Source organism: Calliopsis andreniformis, chromosome 3 (assembly GCF_051401765.1).
Source record: "Calliopsis andreniformis isolate RMS-2024a chromosome 3, iyCalAndr_principal, whole genome shotgun sequence".
In the NCBI taxonomy this organism is placed as follows: Eukaryota; Metazoa; Arthropoda; class Insecta; order Hymenoptera; family Andrenidae; genus Calliopsis; species Calliopsis andreniformis.
In genome coordinates this window covers 14,157,213-14,179,169 of record NC_135064.1, presented here as the reverse complement: position 1 = coordinate 14,179,169, position 21,957 = coordinate 14,157,213, and the positions used below count along the sequence as shown (strand labels likewise).

Genomic DNA, 21,957 nt, shown 5'->3' with positions numbered 1-21,957 from the left:
GCTGACAATGAGCGAAGTTGACGCGACGCGATACGTGTTGAAAGAGAGGGTCTACAAGCAATTGTAAGAAAAAGTATTCGAAATTGCTGATTGAAGGCAGTTGAGTAGAACACTTTGGTGGGATGAGTGGGAGGCGGGTGGGTGGTGAGGTTTTCGTGGAGTTTTCTTCTAGGATAATTGTAAATTGTAATTGATTGTATGGAAGTGTAATCAGTTTTCGTTATAAGGTCGATAGTATATCCATCTTTTTGGGGAATTTTTTATGTGTACGGTTTTATTGTTACCTTTGGTGAGAAAAAATGTATATGGCATAGAAATTAAGACTGTATATAATAATTAATAAATTAGAGTATTTTGCTTGTAAGTAAATTCGATACCTCCTAAAAGAGAATTAAAATGTCGTAAGGCGCGAAAATATTTGAATTTAAAATAGCTGCTACAAACAGGAAAATTTAGTGGCACCTAACTAATTTACACACCTAATAATTTTGAGTATTATACAGGACATAATACAATTATATACAATATAATATATAATTATAAAAGACATGTTTAATAATACCTAAGTAGTACTAAAGTTCACATTTGTCGATAATTACTGTAACTTGAATTACGTTTCAGATTAGGTCTGAGTTGAATTGGATTCAAATCTGAGTTGTCTGAATCACGTTTAAATTAAGTACAAGATACATCTGGTTTAAGTCAAGATTGCACTTTGAATAGATGGATTTAAATGCTTACGCTTGAGGTATCTATATTCAGATTGAGTTAAGTTGTTTTGGAGTAACAGAGTCTAGTTAGGTTCTCACTAGCTTCTATTGAGATATATTAAGAATTAAATCTTTTGATCTAATTTGTAAGTTAGTACCTATTTTTATATATTTTTTTAAGTAATTTAAACTCAAATTGATTAAGATGTACATTAAAACTATTTTCGATTAAAATACAAATTTGGAGAAAATTTTGAAAAATATTTCATTTTAGCTGTGCTGTATTTAAAATCGAAATTGGGGCAGCGAAGAATTCATTAAAACAAATATGCATCATTACTCACATGAGTCTCTTTCATCGTCCCATACATCTTTCAAACAATTACCCACACATTAGCCATACCCGAACGTTAGCATATTTAACTTTTCTAATGTAATCAACAGATCGCTTCGACTACTCTTCAGTAGTCATTTCCTAACAAGCAAACTTTCATAAAAAAACTAAACGATCTCGCTGTGTCACAATTATGTATATCGTCGCGGGAGAGACTTGGAGCCGAAGATGTTTCCAAACAAATCGAGGCAAGTCAAATATACAAATGCAAATACGACAGCTTCTTTATGTAAAAGGCGAACGACCCATTACGCCTGGTTTTCCTTGGCTCCAATTCTCTAGCATACATTATTTTTTTTAGAATTTGTAATCCTTTTACACCTTTTTGCCAACAAATAGGTTAATCGCATTACAGCATCGCAACATCACACTTTGCAATATTTCTCGACAAGGATTCTGAAAAAACTGACGGCATTAAGATACACGTAAGAGATAACCACACTTAGCGTCAGAGGATACCTCTGTCTAGAATATTCATCAAATGGACACTTACCGATACCATTAGAAACGGCGTCACGAAAATATCCAAGCATCCACGGTTCCTTCGATTCTTCCCATGTAAGAAGACTGGTTCTCATATCGTGGTCACTTTCCACATGAGATTTACCACACTTTCTTCACACAATCTCTCTGTCATTTCTCCTCAGTTTCGACGGAGCGCATAGGATCCTTATGTCATATCAATTTCGATCGCGGCGTAAGAACAAACGAATCAAATGAAGGAAATCATGAAGGAAATTCGAAAAATTTAGTTCTACACTAAAGAACACTAAACCACATCACAGATTATCGCACAAAGCTTCGTCCAGGGCGCCAAAGCGGAAGCATTCTCCTTGCAACTCCGTGTATCGATTAGCGTAGCGATCGCGTAGCCCCTAAAGACCAATCTCTAAGATCGAGCACAGTGATTTTTACACACTTCAAGGGAACACTTCGATAAGTGTAACTGAAAGCAGCTCGTTCCTAGTTATGCTAGCCTAAGCGTTGCTAGTTCGACAGCCTTGAAAGTTTCCCGTTTCTGGGTCACGTTTGATTAACATGGCACAATTACTGTATGGAACATCGCGATCACTTGACGTCGGACTCCGTTGGTTCCATTGGATCAAGTCACATGGACGAAAATTTACTGTCTGACACTCCTGAACAATTTTAATCGCCTGATCTGATAGCCTCATAGGCGCACGAATCACAATATACTTTAATAAAAGACTAGTAAAATCTACTGTACTCCTTTCCAAGTAATATTAATTTTAATAATGCTATTGCCAGCGGTGCAAACATGTATGTGTCAAATTCTGACGGATTGGGCTATTCGATTCGAGAATGGTAATCGAGGCAAAGCAAAAAAAAGAATGTTCGATCACTGTTCTACGAGAACGTGGTTCAGCTAACGTTAGACTACGGACTGTCACTTTCATCGATTGCTTGCCGGCTGAACAAGCCGGTTACTTACAGGAGAAAGTAAGAAAACTAAGTATTGCGCAATGATCTGAGTTACAGCGACTGAAATGATTTCTATGTAATAAGAGTGAAGATAGAATGGTGGTTTATTTGCACTCTGGAACTGGTAACATTGAATATTGATTGGATATTATCATGCGCTGGCTAATATCTAATTTAATAGATTCAATAAACCATTAAATAGACTTCTGGGTGGTCTTACTTAGAAACTTGATCATTAGAGTCACGGTTAATGCGTAGCGAATGGTTTAATGATCTAGTTTATAATTTAATTTGAGGCTTAGGTTTTTTCAACGTTATTGAATAAGGTAATTGATATTATTAATTTAGATAATAAATACATCTGTTGCGGTTCTTAAATTTCAAGAAATTGTTCTGTTTGTGTTAGACCAAAGAATAGAAAAAAATATATTCGGTTTTACTAATTAATATGAAACTTTTTTTGTGTATGAATAAAAGTTGATATGTATTAATTTATGATTTAGAGAGAATTTCAACTAATGAAAAGAATTTTAAGCTAAAAGAGTTGAAGAATTTCATGACACATGCATTCTTTTATTCTCGAAAAATTGGTTTTAGTAGCGATGATAATGAGCTGCCGCGTTGACGAATATATGATACGTGTATATTCGCACACGCACGCACGCAATAATTAGCAGAAATCGACGATATCAAAGATCCTATTACATCTAAAGTATGGCGAAAATAAAAGGTGTATCCGTGAACGGAGTTTCTTTCCTCAAAAGTGAACGCAGCGTTTTAACTGCATTCAAGCATCTATTTTGCGAAAGGAGAAATTTCACAATCAAAGAAACTCAGTGATGCATACTGTTTTGTTGAGGACTCGTTATGGAATACACATTTTTCGCTTTCTAGAGTTGTCATAATTGTAGCATATGACAATATTTCAGATTATTTTAATACTGACATTAACATTGATACATACTGATAATTTAGATCAAAAAGTCTATTTCAAAATAGATGTACTTATTTTTCTTCTATTTGAGAACTCAAATATTCGAGCTTCCAAATACGCGATATTATGACGATTAGTTATTAGAATTAAGTAAGTAAGTAGATACTGTATTCGAATAGTCAAATAATCAAATATTCGAATAGTTGAGTATTTAAATATTCAAGTATGCTTACGCTTCAAGATTCGTGAACTACCCCATTTCCCTGTTCATCTATCCCAGATCTGAGATAATCTACACAGATTAAACTTAAGTACTCTAATAGTAAATTACGCACATTTTTAATTATTCGAACACTTGTTCTACACAGGTGCCTAAGTGCTCGATCGATTGCATACACATCGACAGATGTTCATGTATTTACATACTTCAGATATTTAAACTAACCATATGTATCTACTTTCATATCCACTGTTTCATCCACTTGTCTATCTATTTTTCTATTTCACTTACTCTATATTATCTACATTACTTATCACAAGTACTTATTAAGTATAAAAATTAATTTAGTGTCATACTAATTCAGTAACATCTCCATTTTAAATCTAAAATCCTTTCCCACTCTTTTCCAATTTTCAAATGTCGACTTCTAAAATGATAAATGGGATAAAATCATCGAAAACTTTGAAGTATAATAAATATTGATGCCCAAATATTTTGTGACAAAGGGTATCAAATTAATTTATACACCTAATACGTCTGACCAATCACTCTTCATCAAATTCGGAAAAATATTATTAAAACATATCATATTTCCATCTATTCAGTTTGCTAGGGTCAGTTCACAATTATTTCTAACTAAATGGTCAGTGTACGATGCGTCGAAAGGGTCATTCACTCATTCACGATGATGAAATCTTTTGTTCCCGATTTTCGTTGCCGATATTGCTGACACAGTCAGTGGTCGAAGTATGGGTCGTTCCATCAAATCCTGGGGGTTATTTCGCGTCGTCGACGTCGAGAGTACGGATCATTGGCAGGAACAACCTTTCCAGCAACGTTTCGAAGTTGTTTCGCGAGTGACATACCCACGGCTCATCGAATGGGAACGATCCAGTAAGGAAGGGTTGCTTTAAGAGGTTGCGAACGTGAGTATCATTTCTTCTATGTTCTTTCCTGGGACTAGTGTATCGGAAAGGGGATTCCAAATAATGTATAAACGCTGCAGCTCACAGACAATTTGGGATTTCTAACGAGCTGATAAGTACAATCGTCTATGCGGGTATCATGTTCAGATCATGTTCAGATCGTGTTCAGATCATCGACGAAGTTCTTAAAGATTTAAATATATGGTTTCTTTTAAATCGTTTTTTTTATAGGAATTCTTCAATATGGACAGTGAATATAAGATTTCGACGTCGAACTTAGAAAATTTGCCAATAATAAATGCAGAATGTTGCGAAAATTTCAGGGATCCGCAAGTTGTTACAGGTATCCATTGATTGAATTAACAGTAATTGTATTCACAGCACACGTTTCTCGTATCGTTAATCACTTACATTTTAATTGGACGAAATAAATGTGATGAATTTAACTTACACTAATTAAACAACGATTCCAGTTGATCCTGAAATTAATACGAAATGCATTAAACCTGTGAAGGTCTCCAGCTGGTGGAAGTTGTACAAATATTATAAATTGATGTTTGTGTCTGAAATTTTGATTGGTATATTCATACTATGCGCTATTGCATCTGTGTTATATATGACTCTGACATCAGGTTTGTGTTCTTTTTGTTGAGTTTGGTTTGCATACTTAGGTGTTTATGATTGATACGTAGAATATAATTAAGAAAGTATTAAGAAATTTCTCAAGGACGAATTTCATAGGTTTCTAATTGATAAAAAATAATATAAAAAATTTACCGTGATTCATTCCCTTCATCCATAAAATTTCAGCATAATGTATGCATTTTAATATTACAAAGTAGCTATGCGATTATAAATATTCAAGTATGCAAATTCTTGTAGTTTTCAAATTTTTAAAATTTCCCTGACAATGGAAACAGTTATAAATATATTTGAGGAATTTAAAAATTTGAAAATTTGAAAATTTGAAAACTTGAAAATTTGAAAACTTGAAAACTTGAAAATTTGAAAATTTGAAAATTTGAAAATTTGAAAATTTGAAAATTTGAAAATTTGAAAATTTAATTATTAATTGTTTTACAAAGATTTATTGTATCGAGCCAAACAAAGGGAAGAATCCTTTCAAGAACAGACAGAAATCAATAAACCACTTCCAGACAAGCAGACAGATGAATGGAACCAACGAAACATGTACAAAATTGTCTATGACGATCGTCTCAGTCCAGAATGGCAAACAATACTATCGGAGTTACAAGAAAACCGTCTGAAACGAGATGCAGATCTAACTGCTTGCCAGGACATCATGGATCTTTGTCAGAAAGTCATTGATTCGACGTGGAGGATCGCGAACCTCGTTAACAGCAGTATGCCCCATCTACAACACTTCTTAGAAAGTTTCTCTGCAACCTCACCAGAGTCCAAATCACAGTTCATGGAGCTGGTCAAGTGTTTGCAATGTAAGAATATGATAACATTCATCAACGCATCTGCTCCTGAGAACAATCATCTTATGATGAATGAAGACACTGACAATAAAATCAAGAACAATATTAACATCATCAGTACCTTATTAAATAACGACAAACTGGACAGCGAGAAAAAGTATTCGGATTCTAGTTTCACAGAACGTCCCAATATTGAAAATATAAAGTATAATCAAAATAGTGCCACTGTGTCAGTTTTCAACGAACCTCAGAACAAGCGCAGTAATCAAACCACAGAGGGACAAGATACAAATTTCGAGGCAACCAGAACCACAGAATACAAATTAATGTTCGCGGAAGTGAAAACGATTAATACAGTGACAAATGTGCCAATGATACCCGAAGCGGAAGGAGCAGCGAACCAGACGATCAGAATCGATGATATGGAGCAGACCGTAATCACCCTGAATACGACGGCCAAGCCAGACAGAGGCAACGTGATGGAAATCGTAAACGACGTGGTGCATCCTCCGATGCATCCTTCAGACGAAGGCCTGGCGGAACAGAGCGAGCCGAAAGGAGAAGCTGATAACGGTAGATGCATTATTTATTATGTTCTTACCATAGTTGTGTATCAGAAGCATTTTGCACTTAAAAACTCAAATCTTTAAGTTAATATTTCTATATACCACTGACTATATACCATCAAAATACGAAATTAGCATATCCAGGTTGACGAGATTTAAAAATTAAAAACTAACTAACTAAAATAAATTCTATAAAACAAACTCACTAAAAAGTGAGGCTCACACTTAAAAAACTCACTCCACAAGAAATTAAATACCATATCATTAAATACTAACAAGTAACGTTACCTCATCGATGATTTTTCAAGCGAACCTTGTCTTGTAATTATTTGCAGATCCGAAAGATGCCCGAAAGTCAGTTCTCTCACAGAACTCCAAAAGAAGGATCGTTTCGAACAATCATTTTCAAGCGAAGGGGAACTTAGACACCGCGCAGGGAATCATTCCCACGGCAGAGACAATAAAATCCACTCAGCAACTGCAATTGACTCCGACGATGTCTTGGATGCCTTACCAGGTTTGCTTCTATGGGCCACCACCGAATGGTGGTCCTATGAAGCAATCGGCGCCAGGTCAAATGATGTACCCACCATCCTCGCCAGGTGTCCCTTACCCTCTATCTATGCCTCAGCAGCGACAGGGTCCACAGAACTCTGCCAATCAATCGCCCAACTACGTGCAGGTCCAGGCGCAATCTGTGCAATTCTTACCGATGCAACCTTACCAGGGGAACCCTGGAGTACCTGTTAACCAGAGACTCGGTCCGACAGGACCTGGAATGCAAAATATGCCGACGTATCCTGGATTCCAGCCATCTCCCAGTGGTGGAGCTGGAGGATTTGGAGGATCTGGAAAGTCACCTTACTATTGCACTTATATCCCTGCACCGACGTTCCAATTTCCAGCCATCCCTGGAGTGTCGGAATATCAGAGATCTGCCTCTTCTGAGAAGAATGACACGCAGAATGTGGATGGAGAAGGTGAGTTTGAGTTAATGATTGGTACTAATAGATGGTTGCTTATGGAATTTGAGGTTGCACTAGTAGCATATGAATTTTAATTTGATTTTTCTGGTTGGGGTAGAAAATCGGAGGAATGTCATTTATTGGGCAACGTGTTAGATATCTGATATCATGCAATGAGTAGAAATCAAGAGAAGACCAATGTAAGGAATTTAGGACCCTATTGCCTCTTCTACACTGTCTTCCCTATGGTTCATATTTTCTTGAATCAGATATACAAACATGTTCTTCTATTTTGATAATCAAGTGTATATGTATATATGTATACTTTTGAGATTAGGGATTTGATATCAATTCATTAGTAGAACGACATAAAGAGAGTCATGGGGAGTCAGCGAAGTTTCTCTGGGTTCTCATTTCTGCATTGTACATGAATAAGTAGTAACGATGTATTGCCTGGAAGTATTGCCAGTAGTACAATTGAGAAAGACTCTCTCTGTGTCATGGTACCTTTCAAGTTAAAACTCATTTGCTAATCAGTGCCTGCTAATAGTCATTTTACTATTTTTTGGGAAAATTATTTTATTTGTGCAGGGTCCTTTATTCCATGCCCTTTCAACAGCATTCAGTGTCGCAATAGTGGAAAATGTATATTGAGATCGCAGTGGTGCGATGGCCAAGTTGATTGCAGCGATGCTAGTGATGAGACGTCGTGTTCCTGTCGAGATCGAATTGCTCAGGAGCGACTTTGTGACGGGTACTTTGATTGCCCACATGGGGAAGATGAACTGGGTTGTTTAGGTAAATATAATTCATACATGCGAATATTAGAATTGTGGTCATTTACCAAGTTGGTAGTTTGATACTGCGATACCTCGACCATCTAGGACTATAGAATTCCAGAACTCTAGCATCCAAGGACTTCGGAGTTTAAAAACTATACTATTCTAAAATTTTAGGAAATAGATAAGATAATATTTTAATAAAACAGTAATTTTCTGACATTAGTAATACGTTGATTGCCATATCATTCATATGTGAGGGATAATTTTAATGGTTGCGAATAAGAATTGTGAATAATATTAACATACACAACTAAATTAAACATTTAACTAAAAACAAATTATTTTAGAGTTAGAATCACTGTCCAATTTTTCTTGAATTTAGCGTGGCATTCAAAGTGTTAAGCTGCACTTGTACATATGCAGTAAAATAGAATCCTACCTCGCCGATAGAGTAACAGCTAAACTTCTTTTTTGATTTAGATGTCAAATAGCAGCACGAAATATAGACAGAATCAATAATTAACGATATAAATTACCTGCCTACATATTTTTGTACATAAAGAAATAAAATTGAGGCTCAGTTGCTAAATGATCGTGCATGCTTTGCACAAGATGGCACCAGGTACAGGTTTTAGTCCTCCATCAGACCTGTCTTATCTGCAGGACAGAAACTGCACTTTGTAGGCACGTTATATAAAATCCCCATGTTAAGCCTCAGACAAAATTTTGAAAATGATACTCAGCCCGAATAACTCTCAATCATTTTTAGAGGGAAATCTTCGCTACATTAGGATAATTTTACTTTTATTTTTGACCATGATACTTTTCAGGCTGCCCAAAAACTGAATTCAGTTGCAACGATTGGAGCAAACGGTACACCACTGATAATTGCGTTCCTCTTTCTCAACGATGCGATGGTGTTAAGCAATGTGCTAATGGGAAGGATGAAATGGACTGTAACATACTTACACCCACGTATATTGAAGGAAAAAACGTAAGATGCGATTTTTCCTACTAGTAATCTGCAATTTTTTGTTATTAACTGAAACTAAGTGTCCATTCAAATTTCTAGGTGTTCACGGTTGGTTACACCGAAGGATACCTTCATAAGAATTATATGGGTCAGTGGTATCCTGTTTGCACAGCGGTGGACTCTTGGGCTAAGGATGCTTGTATCTCTGAAATTGGACCTGATATGAAGTGCGTAATTACATTTCCGAAAGTAATTACTATAATTAGGAGGGAAGATTAAACTTTAAAAATTTGAAATTACAAAATTTTCTAATATTCAAAATTTAAAAATTTGAAATTACTATATTTTGTAATATTCAAAATTTAAAAATTTGAAATTACTATATTTTGTAATATTCAAAATTTAAAAATTTGAAATTACTATATTTTGTAATATTCAAAATTTAAAAATTTGAAATTACAAAATTCTCTAATATACAAAATTTAAAACAGTTAAAGTTAAATTTCTAATTTTTTTGAAGTTAAACCTTGAGCTTCCTCTATACCCTGAACTTCTACAGGAATATCTAAGAATTTTCTAAAGTAATTTTTTAGCTTCGTAGAATTCTTGTTCCTTTAAGATACCTATTTTCTTTAAATCACTGACTCATATGGCCAATTTTATTTCTAGTGGAGAACCAGATATAAAGATTCACTCCATACCAGACAACGTGTATCAAGGCCCATATTTGGCCGAAATTCAGGACGAAATAAAGTTAATTCCGTCGTGCATGAACACTGCAGTCTACGTACGCTGTCCACCGTTTCCTTGCGGAACCAGAGTTTTCTCGAGTCAAGACTCTCTTCTACGTCCTTTCGTTCTGGAGAACGAGGGTCGAGACACTTTACCATATTTCGACTCGTCTTCGCAGATGGTTTCTAAGAATAAAACTGACAAAGAAAACGAAGAACAGACTACAAAAGGAGATGATATTGTTGGTTCGCAATTGCGTGTGGTCGGTGGACGTGCAAGTCAACCAAAAGCTTGGCCGTTTCTGGTCACTATCTACAAAGATGGTAAATTTTATTGCGGCGGAGTTATCCTGAACGAAATGTGGATCTTGACAGCCGCCCACTGTCTAGACGGGTAAGGATTCAATAAAGAAAATTATTGATCTAGATTAGACCTGCATAGTTCGTTATTTTATCGCGAGTAAGAGTAGAGAGTACTCAAGAGCATGCAAATTCAGTAGTCTTAAGATGGAAACGATATATAAACCTAAAAACTTGAATGTCTTCAAGTGGGTAATCTTAGAGATAATGATTTACTTCTGGAGTCATTATTGTTTCATTTCTTGAGTAACCAAGAGCATTCTTGCTTTTAAGATCTCATTTATGTTGGCATAAACTAGACATTGATCATTAATTTTTCTGTATGTTTGTCTCTCAACAATTTAATGTCTAATTTAATGTCTCTGGCATTCCGTCATACAGATACATGAGCCACTATTATGAGATCCACGCTGGACTGCTCCGACGACTTTCATTTTCTCCGATGGCACAGTCCAGGAAAGCTAGACAAACCATAATATATCCGCAATATAATAGCAAGGAACTGAGTAACGACATTGGAATGATCATGTTGGATGAACCTCTGCGTTTCAATCGATGGGTACGACCCGTTTGCCTTCCAGGAGCGGATATCTTGGGTGATATGTGGCGACTGAAGCCAGAGGCGAATTCAACTTGCATAGCGATCGGGTGGGGTGCTATGAAGGAACGTGGACCAGATCGTGAGACACCTTTATATTTAAATATAATTTAAATTTAGCGATGTACGATAAGTGAATCTTGAACTTATTTTTATGACAATTATAGCTGACCACTTGAGAGAAGTCGAGGTGCCCATATTGGAAAAATGCAAATATGAAAGTGATCAGAATGAAGCGACCATTTGCGCAGGATATCCGCAAGGAGGACGTGATGCTTGTCAAGGAGACAGCGGTGGTCCTCTAATGTGCAGGTTATTAATTAATTAATTATTCGAGGATTTGTAATTGGAGTTAGTGCAAACTACTTTGAGGCTTAAAAGATCAGTATTTAACTAATAGGTAGATATTAATTCTACATGATCTATAAACTAACTATTTAGTTCTCTGTAATTTGAAAAACTTTTAAAGTAGAATTTTGCCACCATTGTATGAGTATTTTAAAAAATTCTTCCATGATTATTTGCAGAAATCCCTACTCAGAATCACAGTGGTATGTGGCAGGCATAGTCAGCCACGGGGAAGGTTGTGCCCGACCAAATGAACCAGGGACTTATACAAAAGTCAGCTATTTTCTGAATTGGATTCAAGAAATCTCCAGTACGTTCGCTTATATTACTATTATCTCTTCATAAAATGTTTTCAGAGATTCCTTAGTCTACTATAAAATTTTAGACAAATATTGTAGATGAAGATTTTCAGTTCTAACTAAAAAGTGTCTTTATGGCTCAATTTTACAGTACATCTAAACATTTTCTATATTTATTCTCAGGAATACGACTGTCGAAAATAGTTGGTAAGAGAATAGAGATTAATAAAAAATGTTTGATTTTCAGGTGGTCGAGGAATGCCTCCTCTGAAACGGATTCCTTTGGAAAAGTGTCCTGGGTTCAGCTGCGAAGGAGGCTTAGGAAGATGTCTGCCCATCGAATCGCGTTGCAACCAAGTAGTTGATTGCTTGGATGGAGAAGATGAAGTTAATTGCTACAGTCACCTAGATTATTCCTTGTACATACAACGAAACAGACCCGATCCTAAATTCGAGATTGAACTTCTAACGAATATAACTTCTGTGGCACCTGAGATGCCTTCTAGCAACGGTAGGTGTCCCAGAAATTAATATTAGACAAAAATTAACTTGAAAAGAGTGGTCTAGAGAGTTTACCCAGTAAGTAAGGCAAAACTCAATCCCCTCATTTGAGTCTGAAATCCATCGTTTCGTCAACACAAGAGAGAATTTTGAAAGAACCCTAATAATGCAAATCTAAAATAGGATCTGTGAAGACAGAACTTGAGTTTATCACTTTGGTTTAATTTCGTTTCAGATACCACACTTTCTATGGACAATACTGATACGACAACAGAATCATTACCAACGTCAATGGAACCTGTTACAACATTTACCTGCACAAGGTAAAAAATTCTTTTTCAGAAGAGATTTTACCTACTCGAATATTCTTACAATAAAATCTATTTTTTAAATATACAGGTTGCTTCAAAGTATCTCGATTAACAGAAAATGCGACAGAGTGGTAGATTGCGAGGATAGCACCGATGAACTTAATTGCACTTGCAAGGACTATTTGCTGAATCTCAAACCAACCGCTATTTGCAACGGTTATATAGATTGTGATGACAAAACAGATGAGGAGGACTGTGGTAAGTAACATTCTACATCTGACATTTTTTCAGGAAGACAATGAAGAGTCACTGATTACTCATTTCACAGATATTTGCTCCGAGGACGAATTCCACTGTAGGAACAGTAGAAAATGCATTCCAAAGTCGAAGAAGTGTGATTTTGTATCCGATTGTGAATTTCACGAAGATGAAATCGATTGCTGTGAGTTGTGTACATAAATGTTGCATTACTTCCTACTGACTTTAAAGTTTCATAAAATGTAAAAGGACAGTTAGGCACTAGACACCTAAAAACCTGTTGTATTCCATTTATAGTCTCGCTAACTAATGGGCAAACCGTGTATCTGGACGCGGATGAGCGACCATTTTTTAATACACAAGGGGTACTAACGCAATACACTGCTGGCAAATGGCAGCCGACGTGTCATTATCCGAGAATTCATCAAAATCAATCGACGACCACGCTTATCGGGCAAAAAATATGCGAGTACTTCGGATTTGCGTAAGTTTGCCTTTAATTCATTGACCTTCTTTAGTACTAGATCTTGGTAGTGTTTCTACAACCATGAAATAGATAACATGAAACGATAAATCAATATGAAACAAACAATAAATTCTAAAAAATTAAAAAATAATTTTCCACGAACCTTCATCACGTTTTGAAGACATCCTATCCCAGTGGGTCACTCTGAAATAAATTAAATATTTAGTAAAACTAGCTATAACTTAGCAATCAGAGTAATCAAGTGAAAGCTAATAACATTAAGTGATGTTTTTATTTCTCAAGGAACCTACTATCGGCGGATTCGACGACTGTGAAAGATTCCCAGCTGGAAACGATACCTTGGGATAAGGAAGACACTACGCTTCAAGGGGACCCATCAACTACTTTCCGAAACGACAAGAATAAAACATGTCCAGGGCTTTATATTCGTTGCAGACCGGTTTTCAACAGTAGTCTGAGCGCACACCTAACTGTGGATGCGGACACCGGAAGTCGTGACTACTTCTGGCCATGGCTAGCCGCCATCTTTGTCGATGGAAGCTATCGCTGCACTGCGATACTGTTAGATACTAACTGGCTACTTTCAGCGGCGAAATGCGTCGAAAATGTCAAGTAAGTGAAGATATGTTGTACTTTAGAACTTTATGTGACTATAGAATATTGTATCTATGTCATTCAAGGATTATAATTTTTGAAACGAAATTTAGAGCTAAGCTGCATGTAGTTTATAGTATCTATTTAAATGGCTACAACTGTGGAGTTCCATGAATTAAATATTTATTTTTTGACTAATTGTGTATTAGAGTTAACAATATAATTCAGTAAAGTATTTTTAATACGTGGCTGTTCTTTTTCGTGTATTTTCAGGTTGAACAAGAATTATACTACAGCTGTACTCGGTTATGGCCCGCTGTACCGCTACGTCGACGGTCCCCATCAACAGGTATCGATGATCGACGAGGTTCAATATGTAAATAATTCGGTGTCAGTACTTTTACATCTAAATGTACCAGTGAACATTACTCGTCACGTACGACCCCTATTCCTCGAGAAAAAGTAAGTAGACATGTGTATGTAGATCTGTATATAGAAGATGTGTACGTAGAAGTCTAATACATCTAGTCAAATAAGTAGATACAGATCACTAATTGAATATATTTTAGAATCTATCCGCCAAGAGTGAACGATACGTGTGTAGCAATTCAAACTGATGAGAATTACCAAACGAAATCTGTCTTCCTGAAACCAGTTTTGGAGAACTGTCAGAGTTGTCATCGATGCTTCGTAAATCCTTTCGCCTTGGAATGCTCGGTAAATGTTGTAAATAATTAGAAACCTTTGCTTATAAATCATAAATTACTATTTTGAAATTAGAATGCTAGTTTTCGTTTCTGTTCCAGAAAAACGTAACGTCAAATTCGAGTGGAATAATATTCTGTTATGGTATAAAAGGATGGTACCCTGCAGCCACGTTCCAGAACCAAGATAGTCCCTGTGACTTCCGGAATACGAAAACTTTAACCAGTATCGATCAGATAAATCCTTATCTGACGGAAGCTATAGGTAAATTCACTTTGAGTTCAAAATTATGGAATGAACCTACAGTGTTGAGGCTAAAAATTATTTAAACTGGATCCAGATGGCGCTAGATCCCCAGTTAAGGCAACATGCCATGGGTTCCGATGCAATCTTGGCCAATGCATTCCACTGGATCGCGTTTGCGATGGGGTTGCTGACTGTCGGGACCATGGCGACGAGGATCCAAAATACTGCAGCCGAATTCAAGAACAGTGTGAAAATAGTGTGGAAGGTTGCAGTAAGTACTGCAGTGCTCATTAAAAATAATAAAAAAAAGTGAAGATATTGTATTTAAACAATGGACGAATTGGTAGGTTGCACGAGGTCACAGATGCGTTGCGGCACTGGCAAATGTGTCGACAAAAGTGCATTTTGTGATAGGAATGTTGATTGCCCTGATGGATCGGATGAGCCCTCCATGTGCACATGTGCGGACTATTTGAAATTGTCAGCACCAGAGAGATTATGCGACGGTGTTCGACATTGTCTGGATAAAACTGACGAATCACCAGAATTCTGTCCATGCAGGAACTCCAGTTTCAAATGCAACACGTAAAGAAAAACTATATTCTAATATTTATTTATGGAGTAGAGGTTCAGAGATTTCTACTACATACTTAACTTTGTTATTCGTTTAAGTTATCTAAAATTTACTCTATTTGTTCAAGTCTGATTTTGAGTTTGGATTTAATTGGAGGGACACAATGTCTATTTGGTCATGAAATTCATCAATTTTTTCTTCCACAGAGTAAAAGGTGATCATTTATGCATTCCCCAAAACTTTATTTGCGATGGCGACTGGGATTGCTTGAATGGTGAAGATGAAGCAGTGTGTACAAAATTAAAACAACCGCTAGATGGCAGGTAAGACACAAGATGATGCTTTTTATCAGAGTTTTTATTTATATTTCTTTTAGTGCGATACAACTGTCCAAATTATCTTTATTTGTTTAAATGTACAGTACAATTTTCTTGATTCTCAGAAAATAAAAGTTAGTATTGAATGAAAATACAAATCATAGAATCCTGATAGCGCTCGATTTGAAATTGGCGCGTTTTTTTAACTTAATTAAGAATCAAATATGTGAAAGAGAATATAACAAAATACATATAGACATAATCACTTGTCCATTCTAAAACTCTGCTTTCCTTCTTCGCACATCAAACTCTAAAAAAGTGTTTATTATGCTTATGTTCTTCGTTCCTTGTTGAGATAACTTATATTTTACATTTTCTAATTGATATTATAGTGGAGCTGGAGAAGTAATTCAACGAAGTTACGGTGTGTGGCATTCAATGTGCTTTTCAAGTCCAATTACGCCAGAAGAAGCATCTGATGTGTGCAAAAAGATGGGATACTCGTCAGGAAGTGCTAACAACAATACTGAAATTACAGGAGATCCAATGATCCCCAAACTAAACAATTTTTACATTGTTAGGCTAAACGATTGGAAATGGATGGCCCTGAGAGACGATAAACCATTTATAACTTTAGTTAAACCTGATGACAATTGTTATCGGGCTTCCGTTAACTGTATTTAACATCTTCATGTCAAAAATTACCATCATAGTCGATTTTTTAAATTCAGTAATTTATTCTGTATTTATTAATTATTGCAATTACGTTCATCATACTTTTTAATTATTCATTACAAAATAGAAAAAGAGTGTTTCACCTAAGAACATTGTAAAACACATCACTTATAAATAAAACTGTATATTTGATTTCCAAAAAAATTGTCTGTATTGTTTCAGTATATCTGTAAGATACAAAAGATATAAAAGAACGTATCTCTAAAAGTCAACACAAATGGCAAACAATATTTAGATGCTTTCAGGAAATTTATAAACAATTAATCAAGATGATATCCTTTAAAATTCTTATCAGACCATTTTCGGAAAACATTGACATCACAGCTGTCACACATAAGATACTATCGAGCATAAAAGTTTGCCACGATAACAACTGTAGCTTCAGACAGCACTCTTATATCGAGTCATGTTTAAGGTGGGATTTTCGCGACGACAGATCGCGAAACCGCAGGAAACCGCCTCGAAAATCTCTTCTGAGGTTGTGTCTGCGTCACGTTCGAGGTAACCGTACGGATTAGTCACTTGGGGAATGTGAATGGACAAGCGTTTTCGAACCACGCCGTCCGAAGGCAGTTCGCCAGGAGGAGCAGGCAGCAGTCGTTTACCTTCAACGGCTGCGACCTCATTTGTGACATTCTTTCTGCCCCCTTCTTTCCCGTGCTTCTACGCTCCGCTCGAAAGTGTCCCGCATCGATTCAGTACTTTTGCCTCCACGCAGCCTCGCGTACGGCTTCTTTTTTCTTCCCTGTGCCTCGCTGAAGACACGCGGTGACACGGTTGCGTAACCGAGATCACATTTTAATTTCGAACGATTTGAATCGCGATGAAAGTCTCGAGAGAAGCCACCAGAGAGAAGGATGATGGGTCTTCTCTGGTGTCGAGGGGATGTCTAATTCAATATCTCTGAAATAAGAAAGCTTCTCCTCTACGATCCATATATCCGCAAGAAAGATCATTCAGACTTCTCTTTGACTCGCCAATAATGTTGAGACTCCAATATCCATCAGCTCGTTACATACAATATTTAATCCAGGATTCCTTTGAGAGGTTACGACCTAAGGATCTTCTCCCTTAACGTTGTCAGATAAGATTTTATAGCTCGTTGCGAACTTTATGGTTCAAATTCCGAGCAGGCTAGGTAGGAAAAACGCTCGTCGACTCGTTCTGCCTGGCGTGGTAGGGATTTCAAGCATCGCAAGAACCTTGCAGAAGAAATAATATAGAGTGCAGTGATCTCGAATCGCATTACATGCTCCCTGATCGTCGATCGCGAGAAGAAAAAAAGGAGACGAAGACGTGAGGAAAACAGCGTCGAATGACTGCGTCTATGATCCGAGGATCGGCGTCTACGCGACCACAAAGATGGCCGCTGGCGGTCGACGATCGGACCTTTCTTTCCGATCGTGCAATGCGCCGATTATGTAATCAACACGGCGTACTATGAGTACGTGCAATTTCGTTCCAAGAAGTACCGTTGACTCTGCTCGCTTCACCGCCTAAGGTACTTCGTTTCCTTCTGCAGCGTCCGTGGGGCATCGTGAATGCTCAACTCTCTTTCTTTCTTGAAGAGGAGAGGAGGGACGTGCGAAGAATGCAGTGAAAAATTTGTTCTCTCTAAGAGTACGAAAGAAAATTACTTGTTGAAGCGCCGTCGTGTAGCTCTTTCAAGACGTTTGGCGAGGAATGTTCGTAAAGTTGGAAAGAAAAGCGCGCGATATTTGAAAGGGCTCGGAGTAGAAGGTACATTTTAGCGATGGTGGTGAGCTTCGAGGATTGTAAATTAGGCTGAGTGTCAGAGAAAAATAGTTTTTGGAAGTGTTAGAAGTACAGTGGAGATTACCACCTTTAGTATTAGGTTTAGATTAGATTTAATTTAGGTTTTAATGTGAATACTGTAGGGGTTGGTCTAAAATGAGATAGGTATTATTGGGTTAAGTGTTGATTAAATATATGTGTATATTACATAATATATAATAGAATATAAATATATATGTATATATTATATAAATATACTTCGATTAACTGAAAAGTGTCTACGTATAATTTGGATTCTGTCGAATATAAAAGTAAAAGTATGTAAAGTAGTTTGAAAAAAATTAAAAAAAAAAAGAAAGTCGCCAAACGCACCTTGAACTTATGGTAACCTTTCTCCAGCGCACCTGTGACGCTCCCCTTGTAGCTCACGCAGTTTCTGCTGTTTGTATTGTCATTTTCACAATACTTATTTTTAGAAGTCTTCAGTAATTTAAGTTTCGTTCTTTAATACAAATATTATCTTTACAATATTACGGAACTTCTTTCAATTATAATTCATTATGTAAAAGTACAGCTAATATAATTGAATATTAAAACGTTAATGTTGAAAATTGCTCGTTATAAAAGTTGCTAACTAGATCTCTAATATTTTCCAATTTGTTCTTGCTTGACAAGAGGGAAGACTACATTCATTTCAAGTTGATTTCTCATTAAACTTTGTAAACTAATCGTCCCGAATAAATTAATATCTATTACGTCTGGCTTGGCTTACTCTAGAAGGAATGTGTAAATGAAAATGAAAATTAGGTATGTAATTTAAAAACTTGTGTTTTCTAAGTGAAATGATACCTGTGTATTTTGCAATAATTGAAAAATTATTTTAAAAAATTCTACTAAGTACGATCATACTACGCTGCACGCTATATGCATTTAAAAAAGATGTAAAAAGAGATAAGAGTCTATATGATGTACGAAGCCCATCGTGAGGTGTTTATTGAATCTAAAAACAGAGATCTCATTTACTTCATTCTGCATACCACAAATATTCGCAATCAGATCGTAAGAACCGAACGACAACCTGCTATGGCGAAACCAAATTATTCCATTTGAGACCTTCTTTGGTTTCTGCTCGTTGCTCAATCATTTCCATACCTGAGTAGTTTCTCTTTCGCATTTCTCGCGGTGGACACGCGCAATTTCATTTTCTACGGGAAACGAGCGTCCGACGTTAAAGACCAAACCCGTTGCGCTTCACACATAAAGGCGATATTAACATGCAACTTTTCAGTTTTCTTGCCCCTCTGTCAGCGATTATTCCGTACCTTGTCGCTTTGTCCAGCGGTTACAGTGAAATATCCCTTGAAGAATTTACGCAAGCGTATCTCTGTAGCGCCGATGCTCGCAAAATAGAGAAGTTCGCGCGACTCGGGATGTTTGCATTCAATTGATTATCGCTGATACTAAATAAATGCAAACATACATGTGATTCGTGGGCGATTTATCACATCTAACGCATATTTCCGAGGGAAGCCTTTCACTTAGAGTAAATAGAGGAGGCAGTGCCTCTTGGGCATAGAAATCATAGAAAGCGTTATCGATCCTCAGGTTGTATTACCTTACACAGGAACTATATAATTATGTAAAACGATTTTTTGTGCAAATGTTGTCACCTAAACTTTTTGAGATAATGAACTTTAGATATTTTTATACACAAGCTTCTCCTAAAGTATCTGAGTGGTCTTCTTCTGACTTCCATTAAAATGTTTATTATGTAACAGTAGGCTCATTAATTAAAATATGTTTTTATTATGAAGTCGTTATTACTATCGTATATTTCCTCGCAAAATAAGGTTGAATCATCAACACGTAAATAGTTTTTAAACAGGTATCTGTTTTTCTGTGTAAGCTTACTTACACTGAGTTACGAGCTTACAATAAGTAAATATTATAGTACACTTTCTTCAGTCTATAATTGCTAATACTTCCTACAGACATTTTAGTACCTAATTAACGTAAACTACCGTGCCCTGGCCATTTACAGGCGCCAATATACACAGTAAATAAATAGAGCTCCCAGTTCCCTGCTTCAAGCGCGGGAAAAATGCTTAAACTGCCGCACTTAAAAGGCGATTTATTCTAAAAAATTGCATTTCTCAAGATTCATCCTCAGCTACGCTAATTTCGAATAATCTCCGGTTCATCCATTAAAAATACCACGTCTCACCTTTTCGAATCGTTTCATCTCGAAGCATCATTTACATATATCGATTCGACCATAAATCACGCTTCTAGCATAATCCTCATTACGTAACTACGAGCAGCAGCGGTTTAAAGCTTCGGCGGTCGCAACTTTCGAATGCCAGGGGTCCGTGAACCGTGTGCCATAGAGAGAGGAAAAAAGCTGCCACCGTGAAAAGCTGCCTTTACCTATATCCATCGACGACGTGAAATCGTTCGCGATGCGTGAAGGCTCCGCGCATCGGCGGGGAGTAGACGGGATTCGATACCGTTACACTTGGCAGCTTCCTGCCGCGAGTCCGAGCGGCCTCCATCGGCTGCTCGCCTCTCCTCTGCATACTTATAGTGCCTTTTCGGTATCGTCATTGTCACCTACTCGCGCGCGCGCGACTATACCGTAATCCCTATGACCAACTGATCACAAACGCTCGCTGCACGCTCGACAGTCGACGCGCGGGATCAGCGACAAGCTTCGCTTCTTAAGAGAAGCTGAGCAACTTTTGGTTGGAAGATTAAGTCGAGCAACTCTGTGGTTGTAAGGGCAAACGATCTAACTCACATGTTTCTGTTTTTGAGATATTGGCGTTCATAGTTTCCAGTTTCAGTACTATCTTATGGACTTGGGTCTTCTTGAGTCCTTGTTTTTAGGTGAAAATTCTTTTAATACCTCTTGTTCTGTCTGAAAATATGAATTGTATATTTTAGAGGTCAATTGAGATTTTGACTCGAATTTTTTGAAAATGTGATGTAGGTCATTTTGCCTTGCAACCATTGAATCAAGGGAGCAACTACGTTCAATCGTCACCACTGATCCACAGCTACTAACCATCACCACTAACAACATTTCAAACGTAGAAACAACAGGTTCAGTATCTGTACCTGAGATATGATGAAAATGACATCAATCGGCTCTCTGAGTTCAGGAAACGGATCCAATAAGTGTGACTCGAAAGCTAGGTGCTAGAGTGGTTTTACTTTCCTCGAAACGTGTGTCTCTATGCGAATTGATTGGAATTGGGACGGAATCGAGAATAAATGAAGGGAAATTCGCGCGACGATGAACATAGAATCTTCGATGACAGTTGAGGAACCTTCTGCGTTTAATAACTCTATGCGTTGAATAATGATGGGTTTCTTCAATGGATCGGTTAGATTTCTTCGCATTTTTCAATGTCGGCGGCGAAACGATTAACATATTTTCTCCTAATCAATGAAGAATTTGAGTTAAGGATTTTTCTTTGAACATTCTTCGTCTGTCTGTTTCTAATAAAGGAATTGCATGAGGTCTTTCCGATAAAATAAGTAGAACTTCAGAGGAGATAAAAATGAGAGTCAGGACTTGTAGGGAAGCAAAAAGTTACAGAAACAGTAAGAAGAAGTAGGTGAAAATCGAAGAAGGAACAGATAGGGAGAACTATGTGGAATTAGGGAGGGTCAGAAGGAGTTAGAAAGGATTAGGAAGAATTAAGGAGAGTTACGCAGAGTTAGAGGAAGTTAAAGAGGATGAAGTAATTCAAGGAAAAGAGGGATGAAGAACAAATT

At 36.9% G+C, this 21,957-nt stretch overlaps 1 protein-coding gene across 1 annotated transcript; it reads left to right on the top strand.

Moving 5' to 3' along the window:
• The first annotated feature begins 4,870 nt into the window (after positions 1-4,870).
• Positions 4,871-16,371, top strand: Ndl (serine protease nudel). The gene is made up of 31 exons (XM_076375168.1): positions 4,871-4,960; positions 5,009-5,060; positions 5,101-5,259; positions 5,332-5,368; positions 5,438-5,447; positions 5,493-5,505; positions 5,713-6,677; positions 6,724-6,772; positions 6,974-7,618; positions 8,195-8,401; positions 9,216-9,379; positions 9,458-9,585; positions 10,028-10,483; positions 10,831-11,129; positions 11,215-11,359; positions 11,575-11,705; positions 11,942-12,205; positions 12,252-12,273; positions 12,379-12,383; positions 12,431-12,518; positions 12,595-12,764; positions 12,835-12,948; positions 13,062-13,248; positions 13,534-13,863; positions 14,119-14,307; positions 14,415-14,562; positions 14,652-14,814; positions 14,891-15,067; positions 15,144-15,381; positions 15,577-15,693; positions 16,080-16,371. The coding sequence occupies exons 1-31, from the start codon at positions 4,871-4,873 to the stop codon at positions 16,369-16,371; spliced, it is 6,054 nt and encodes a 2,017-aa protein (XP_076231283.1).
• Positions 16,372-21,957: the final 5,586 nt, after the last annotated feature.

Coding starts and splice junctions, on each gene's coding strand:
- Ndl (XM_076375168.1), top strand. CDS start 4,871: ATGGACAGTGAATATAAGATTTCGACGTCGAACTTAGAAAATTTGCCA. Junction 6,773..6,973: donor ACCATCAAAATACGAAATTA/GCATATCCAGGT, acceptor AATTATTTGCAG/ATCCGAAAGATGCCCGAAAG. Junction 14,815..14,890: donor TTATCTGACGGAAGCTATAG/GTAAATTCACTT, acceptor AACTGGATCCAG/ATGGCGCTAGATCCCCAGTT.